An 8,488-nucleotide genomic window follows, 5' to 3' on the forward strand; every position below is an offset into this window, starting at 1 on the left:
CAGTCCTTTGTCCACTTTGAAAGCTTCCTTTTCTTTTCGTTGCGGGCAATCACTATCCCGACTGCCATCTTCTCGTCTTGGGTAAGTGACATGTTGCTCCTTCTCCTTTTGGCACCGACTGAGGTTGTCTGTCAGTTTGGTTTGAACGTGTAAACACTCTTCAAACATGTTGTGTAGGAGGTTTGATGAGCGTGTTAGCCAACATGCTTGACCGTGTAAAACCCCCATAAGCTAGGGGAGGATATAATGGGGGTTTTTCACGGTCAAACATGTTAGCCAACACGCTTGACAACACGATGTTTGAGAGAATGTTTGAACGTGTGAAAGGTGTAAACATGTTTGACCAACGTGTTGGACGGATGTCTAACGGGTCCTGACTTTTGTGGGCGGAGCTTGCTCGGAGCATGTCCATGTTTGAACGTGTGGACGGTCATCAGTCTCGAACCGTCATTCATACTCAAATCTCGCCGAGGTAACATCTGTAACATCTCCTTCAGTGACAGGCGTAGTGTATCAGCTGCAAAATGAGTGACACGTGTGCCGTTAAGGATAAGGAAAGGGAAGTAATGGTGGATTTCATTAATATATACAGGAAGCATGTGGCTTTGTGGAAGGTGAAATCAAAAGAATACTCAAACAGGAATTTAAGAAATAAGGGTATAGATGAACTGCATGGAAAGTTACGAGTACTTGACCCACATTGTATGCGGGATGATGTGATGAAAAAAATAAATTGTCTCCGTAGTTTGTTTAGAAGAAAACTTCGAAAGCATGAGAGCTCTAAAAAGTCTGGAAATTCAACTGATGACATTTACACGCCCACTCTCTGGTATTTTGAAGACATGATGTTCATATGTGATCAAGAGTTGCCACGAGAGAGTACATCAATTATGGAATCTGTTAATGAAGAGGTGAGTTGCAAGGATTTGGCCTAAACTGGATGACAAGTAACCTTCAGAACCAGAGTGGCCGTTTATTTATTCGTTTTTTTATTGGCTATGCATAGATGACTTTATTCCGTTTCATGGGTGCTTTCATATAATCTGTAGGTTTTAACATGTGTCTCCTGACTTCTCTGGTACATTAGTCTGAAGTTTCAGACAATTTTGTATTATGAATCATCATTTCATTAAGAATCCAACATGTCAATCTGGATCTGAAGGCTAAACTTGAGCCAGCCATTTGCATAATGAATCAATTAAACTTATCATAACCATTGTATTCATTTATTTTGGAAAGAAATATTACAGCACACTATTTAAGCCAATTCCAATCAGACTGTACAGTTTGAGTTTGAAGGTGTAGATTAGCCTTTCCTATTTTCATGATTTATATGAAGTCTTTTTGCCATGCTACTGCACCGGCATTCACAAAGTAATCCTTAAATCTATCTCTTACTACCTTTGCAATTTCAGGATAGTTTCGTGATCCCTGACCGTGGTGCAAACCTGCTAAATAATTAGGATCTGCAGTTAAGGCTGGCAAAATCATCTTGCTTATTCTATCCTCCTTATGGAAGCAGTCCTCTGAGGAATTGTCTGAAGGGCATGCTTTCCGCAAATAGTTATGTAGCACAACACATGCCATGACAACTTTGTCAATACTTGTCAATTTGAGATTTATACAAGTGTGGAAAATTCTAAACCAGGAAGCCATAATGCCGAAGGCATTTTCTGCCATTCTCCGTGCCCTTGACAGCCTGTAGTTGAATACTCGCTTCTCACTATGTAGGTCCTTTTGAGAATAAGGTTTCAAGAAATCTGTCCTTAATGAAAATGCCTCATCTCCCACGAATACATATGGCAAACCACAATTTGAAGTAGCTGTTACTGACTCATGTGGGATGCAGAGCTTTTCATCTTTGAGTTGCTTACCAAATTCTGTATTATCAATGACTCCTCCATCTGATACGCGACCATTAGTTCCAATGTCTGCCATAATGAATTCGTAGTTTGCATTTACAACAGCAATTAACACAAGAATGTTGTATCCTTTGTAATTCCAATAATAAGACCCTGATTCTGATGGCGGCGTTATCCATACATGCTTTCCATCAACAGCACCGAGACAGTGGGGAAAATTCCATCTAAACTCGAACTGTTCTCCAACAGTCTTCCACTCCTTTTCTGTTGCCGGAAACTGAAACAGATAAAAGATACAATGCTATGAGAGAGAGAGAGAGAGAGAGAGAGAGAGAGAGAGAGAGAGAGAGAGAGAGAGAGAGACTTGCACTATATTTATAGGTGTTCTCCTTTCTAGAGTGTTGCTGAGCCACCAGCTGATGATGAAATACCTTCATGCAGCAATGCTGTAGTTAAACGGAGCAGGGGAAACACTACTAAGGCAGATTACATTTTAAACTTGGTCGCTCATAACTTAGAAGAGAGATCTGAGACACATGATACTCCTAATGAGACATTTGGGAAGTACGTAGGCCAAGCATTCCACTCCCTGGACAAGAAAACAGCAGTCTTTGCTAGGAAACTGATAAATGATGTGCTTTTTGAAGCAGAGAATGGGAATTTGTCTGCCTATTCTAAAATTGTAACTGACACATACCATTCACTTGAATCATTTGCAACACTAGTACCACAGTACCTTTCATGTAAGCGACAATTCTAATAGTGATTCCAATATGTCACAATATTTTGCCAATTTTCAGCCCTTGTAACAATTTCATATGTGGCTGGCAATCAAAGAGTGATATATAAAGGGTTATAATTTTGGATTGGTTTGGGTTATGTCCCTTCGTTTGCCACTGTGGTTAGAAAGCATTGCACATTTCAACAGAAGGTTTCAGTATTTTTCACATATTACTATGTACTGATTTTCCTCAATAATTGAACATTACATATTGCATATCATAACCCACCTTTAAATTATCCTTCTTAAGTACTTTGTAGATGGCAACACAAGTTTCTGGTATAATCTTGGATAAGGTGCTAGTTCCCATTACAGCTGAAAATCTCAAGTCTTGCAGAGATTGGCCTGTTGCTAAGAAACGCAGTGTTGCGATCAGCCGTTCATGAGGGCTAATGGACTTCCTCATTGCGGTGTCTTTACATGTAATGAATGGAGTGACCATATTCAAAAGTTCTAAATATGTTGATTCATCCATGCGCATATAATTGCGCCATTCATCTGGGTCTAATTTCAGCTCTTTCATTAAATTGGTATGTGAAATTTGGTCCCTTTTAAGCAACCAGTCCTTTGTCCACTTTGAACGCTTCCTTTTCTTTTCGATGAGGGCAATCACTATCCCAACTGCCATCACCTCGTCTTGAGTAAGTGACATGTTGCTCCTTCTCCTTTTGGCAACGACTGAGGTTGTCTGTCAGTTTGGTTTGAACGTGTAAACACTCTTCAAACATGTTGTGTTGGAGGTGTTGGCCAACAGGCTTGACCGTGTAAAACCCCCCTAAGAAATATGAAGATTATTTGTAGTTGCTATATGATGATTGACTGCTCACACGAAAACTAGTGTTTCCTGAAATACTTGTTCATCTATGCTGCATTGTTGCATACCAATTGTAGATATGCTATGTAAGAAAAATGAGTTGTTATTGGACTCTGGAATTGGGTATAAGTAAGGTTTTTCAATCTGGACAAATTTTCCAAACTATACAAAAGTTCATCATTTTAGCCAATTACTTTTCTGATAGAATGTTATATCGAATAACAACAAGTGGGTCTATACAAAGTAATTACGATTTGGAATCATTGCTGAAAATATTATGATACTGATCAATTGATAGTGAATTACTTTCAAACAAAATTCCTCCTTCCCCGCATTTAGAATCACATTCTTTATAGAGAGAGAGAGAGGGAGAGAGGGGGGGGGGGAGGACTCCTAGCTGGTGTTTACAAAACGGATTTTGAACGAAGCGAAAAATATATTTTTGGGTGAGATAGCCATGTCGTCCTGATGGAAGTTCCTTCATTAGTAGCTTCCTAGGTTATATGTGACTACAGTGATATATCCCAGAGAATTTACCGAAGGTACCCAGAATTATAACTCCTGGAGCGAATATCCCTTGAAATTCTAAGAAGGGATATCGCGTAAGGAAGTAATGGCACACCTCATAGCAATCTGCACCCCAGATAGAGTTTACGTTCGAGGAGGTGTGGCAAAAATAAAAGGGGGGCCCTTCAAAGGCCATCCCCGTTCCCTACTAATATCGATAGTACAACAGCGCCATCCCTACGATAGTGGCCATTGCTTGTAGCATTGAGCATAGGCTGTTACAGATACAGTACTACGGGAGGGAAACTGAAGATCTCTTCTACAGAAGAGATGGGTGGGTCCATCAGGACGACATGGCTATCTCACCCAAAAATAGATTTTTCTCTTCGCTCAAAATCCGTTTTTTGGGCTCAAGCCATGTCGTGCTGATGGAAGCATACCAGACCATTAATGATGGATTTTCCATCAGTGCCTAAACCTTATATCAACCTTTTCAATGGTCATACTGACCATATGAGACTTGTGACAATACCGTTATATGTCATCATCACTAATCATAGACAATGTTAGTGCTTCCTACCTCCTACAGGGAAGAGTCATCTAGACAGTTGAAAAGGGATTTCAAGGTTAACATAAATAGTATGACCAAACTTAAGTACCCACTGAATATACAAATAGTCTCAAGTTGTATATTTGGCCAAAAAGACATCAGTGTCTCTTATGTCTAACCTTAGATGCATACAAAAATGTGAAGGATGCATTCTAAGCAAATAAAAAGTCTGGCATGTATAGATACAATTGTCTGGCGAAGATGGACGCACTACATTCAAATAGACATTTATTTCTAATAAATGACTACAAGAGATAGTTAGCAAAACGAATGTAGTCTGACAATGGGATTATACCTGAAACAAGTACAGGAATCGTATTTCTTTCTTGAAGGAATGAAGTCAAGAAATACCACTCTAGATTGAAGAGAAGGTAAAAGAAAACCGCTCTTCATAAAACCTGTACTGGTTACCATTAACTGCCCTATGTACTTCGTACACCGGCACTAGAGCTATCTGTATAATTCCACACCTGGGATTTTAGAACAGAGCTAGTGCTACCATGGTAACACATAAATAAAAGAAGACATACTTAAATACTCAATATCATTGAGAAACAAGAGCTAAAACATATTCAAAGTAAAGACCCGATACTCAACTTTCCGAAGGCGGAAAAAGATGAAGAAAGCATAATAATAATCCTTTAACCAATCGAAATAATTTCAATCACCGGAAAATACCACCGAGCGAAATCGCTACAAATAAAGGAATGGCCACTATCGTAGGGATGGCGCTGTTGTACTATCGATAGTAGTAGGGAACGGGGATGGCCTTTGAAGGGCCCCCCTTTTATTTTTGCCACACCTCCTCGAACGTAAACTCTATCTGGGGTGCAGATTGCTATGAGGTGTGCCATTACTTCCTTACGCGATATCCCTTCTTAGAATTTCAAGGGATATTCGCTCCAGGAGTTATAATTCTGGGTACCTTCGGTAAATTCTCTGGGATATATCACTGTAGTCACATATAACCTAGGAAGCTATTAATGAAGGTCTTCCATCAGCACGACATGGCTTGAGCCTAAAAAAGATTTTTTGTCAAGACATAATAATTGCCAAACTAATCATCGATAATTTTTGTAAAAAAGTTTTTCGCGAGGAGGGTATAGTAAAAAACACAGCAAATATAAGTAGAATCATTATATTATAAAACTAGGACTGGATCGTGTGATATTATATTGAATTTGCGTTCATACATATATTTTTGAGTTTCCCTGGCCATCACACACCATACAGCTCTAACAAATAGTACTTCCCCCGCCAGTCGTCCTCCCCCTTTTCGGCGTCCTCCCCTAGCCCGTCACTCCCCACCCCCTCCCCTTGCCCGTGGTCCGCCCTCCTATCAAACTCTTCTACACCTGAAGTTCTGGAATCTATAGATATTGGGGGTGACAGTGGGGGACCGGAGACGACAGGACATTTGCATTTGACTGTACATAGAGATGATGTAGGTAGTGGTATAGATTCACAAAATTTTTCTCAGTTAAGCGTAAATGAAGACGACAAAGAAATGTGTACTGCGTTGAGTAGGATGAACGAGGCAGAAAATTGTAACGATGCACAGACAATGGGCGTAATTGATGAAGTAACGGATTCAGAAGACGATTCAACTAGTGGTTGTTTAGATAATTCAGCAGTTGCTGAAAATATCGTTAAGGAACAGCAGTGGGTGATAAAAGTCAAGAAAGGGGGTAAACTCAAAATGGCACAGAATAAAAGCAAGAAACTGATTAGAGTAAAGAGACGGAAATTGCTTGGAAAACTGCCGACGTATTCATTTGCTTAACCCCTTTTTAAATATTATGGCTTTGGTTGTTTCAACATTAAATATTGTGAGTTTTGTGGTAAAACAGAATATACACTACATATATTTTACTTTTGTAAAATAGTTAAAAATGTATTTCAATGGTTTAAGAGTAAATTTGAGGTTTTGTGTTTTGTAGAAGGTAAGGAATGGATCAAATTATTGATGTTAAACATTAAAACTAGATGTAAAAAAGGTAGGAACACAGCATTTCTTCTAATTTGTAATTATGTGTATTGCATATGGATAAGCCATATGCAGAAGCTTATTGAAAATGAGGAAGATTAAATTATGTGAGATGGTTTGCGCCAATTTTGTATAAGGAAAATTGAAGAAACCTTTTACAAAGGAATTCTTGTGTTCAACAATTTAATTGGCAAAATGTAAATATTGTATTTTTTTATTTTAAATAAAAGTTAAAAAAAAAAATCTTTTCACCTCCCATTGTACTTCATTTCAACACAACCCTCCAATCCTCTCAAAGCCCTAATTCCCCCTCCCCTTCCCCACCTATCCTATCCCCCTATACTGTAGCTGTAGCAGTTGGAGGGAAAGGAAGGCTTACCAAAACGGGATCAGGAACTCATTTCTTCAACCTACCAATTTAGAGCCGAGGGGACGTGTGTGTGGAAAGGTTAGCAAGCGTCAACTGAAAGCTATACACTGTTATCTCAATGGAGGAGTGGAACAATAGTTAGAATAAATTTTGGGCACAATTTTACATCTACATATAACAAAGTAGATGTAACTTATAGAAAACGATCTACTTTGTTTGAAAGTTGGGTTATGAGACTTAGATTGGGATATAAGTATTATTGAGAATTTAATAAAGACAAAAATGTACCTTGTAGATTTTGTAAACAAGACAAAAGTCATAAGTTGTATCATTACATTATGGAATGTAAAGAATTTGATGGAATCAGAAATGATTCCATTGCAGACCTGTATGAACAAATATGTTTTGTAATTAATAATAATAAAATAATTGATTTTATTAAAATATGTAAGGGAAATCATATTGTATTTTAGAATAGAATAACTGTGTTATTGGGAAAGGGAAGCTATAGGAACACTATACTTCCCTTTTGATGTAAATTATCAATAAAATTTTTGAATTTGAATTTGAATTCGTATATGCACCAAATTAAATAAACGAGAGAGAGAGAGAGAGAGAGAGAGAGAGAGAGAGAGAGAGAGAGAGAGAGAGAGAGAGAGAGAGGGGGGGGGGGGGGCGGTGATCTGTAGGAGAAATCCGTAAGTCAAGAAAAAAGTTACGTTTATAAGCTTGTGATTAATTCAATATTAATAGGTTTCGGCAAAGAGAAGAAATTTAGTTTTCTTACAATTAACTTTTTTATTCGCTTATACATAAGTTACTTATTATGATAAAGATTATTTGATTACATAAAAGGAGGTAATATGTTGATTTCACTTTGTTAGCAGGATTGCACAAAATGATGCGTGTATTTCAATATTAACTTACCGCAAGTGGAATTCGCGAAAAGTCCAAGCGAACGATGTTTTGGAGACAGGAATGCTAATCTAGGGGTTAAGAGATATTTTAGCGGAAGGTTGATATGCATTTGTGGTAGTTATGGACTCTGGAGACTATTGTTTACACTCCATTACTTGTCAACATAAAATGAAAAAAAAATCTAAGTTAGGTTTAGGAGAGTTGAACATATTTCGAGTCTGATGTGCTCAGCAAGAATCATTTTGTAACAATGTTCATCTTTTGTATATATTTAAAAGCAAATGAAATCATTCTTCTAAGTAAATGGCATGGCAAATATGAACAAAGGAAACATAGAGCGACGAATGCTTTTATCAACCACCACAAGCGAGACCACCTAAGCAATGGTGGCCGAGTGAGGGAACAAGATCAATATTGCGTGCCGAAATCCGTGTGCGCTCCCTCCCTCCAGGACTCCCTCCCGGAGGTGACACTTTCCCTCCATTTAGAAAGGGGGATCCTCTGCCCCTATATATCTCGAGTTGTTGGGGAGTCTAGACAACCCAATTGCCCTCGTGGCCGCTGTGCTTTTCATGCGAAAGAAAAAAAGAAGAAAAAGATTGTGAGTGAGTGGACCCTTCCCAACCAAGGGAGGGAAAC

At 38.5% G+C, this 8,488-nt stretch overlaps 1 protein-coding gene across 1 annotated transcript; it reads right to left on the reverse strand.

Annotated features, from left to right (window-relative positions):
• Positions 1–1,329: 1,329 nt before the first annotated feature.
• On the reverse strand, positions 1,330–3,166 carry LOC137615817 (uncharacterized). Its single transcript, XM_068345507.1, has 2 exons — positions 2,873–3,166; positions 1,330–2,139 (listed from the first exon to the last, which is right to left on the reverse strand). Exons 1-2 carry the CDS (start codon positions 3,164–3,166, stop codon positions 1,330–1,332), a joined length of 1,104 nt encoding a protein of 367 aa, XP_068201608.1.
• Between the last annotated feature and the right edge of the window lie 5,322 nt (positions 3,167–8,488).

Source organism: Palaemon carinicauda, chromosome 22 (genome assembly GCF_036898095.1).
Source record: "Palaemon carinicauda isolate YSFRI2023 chromosome 22, ASM3689809v2, whole genome shotgun sequence".
In the NCBI taxonomy this organism is placed as follows: Eukaryota; Metazoa; Arthropoda; class Malacostraca; order Decapoda; family Palaemonidae; genus Palaemon; species Palaemon carinicauda.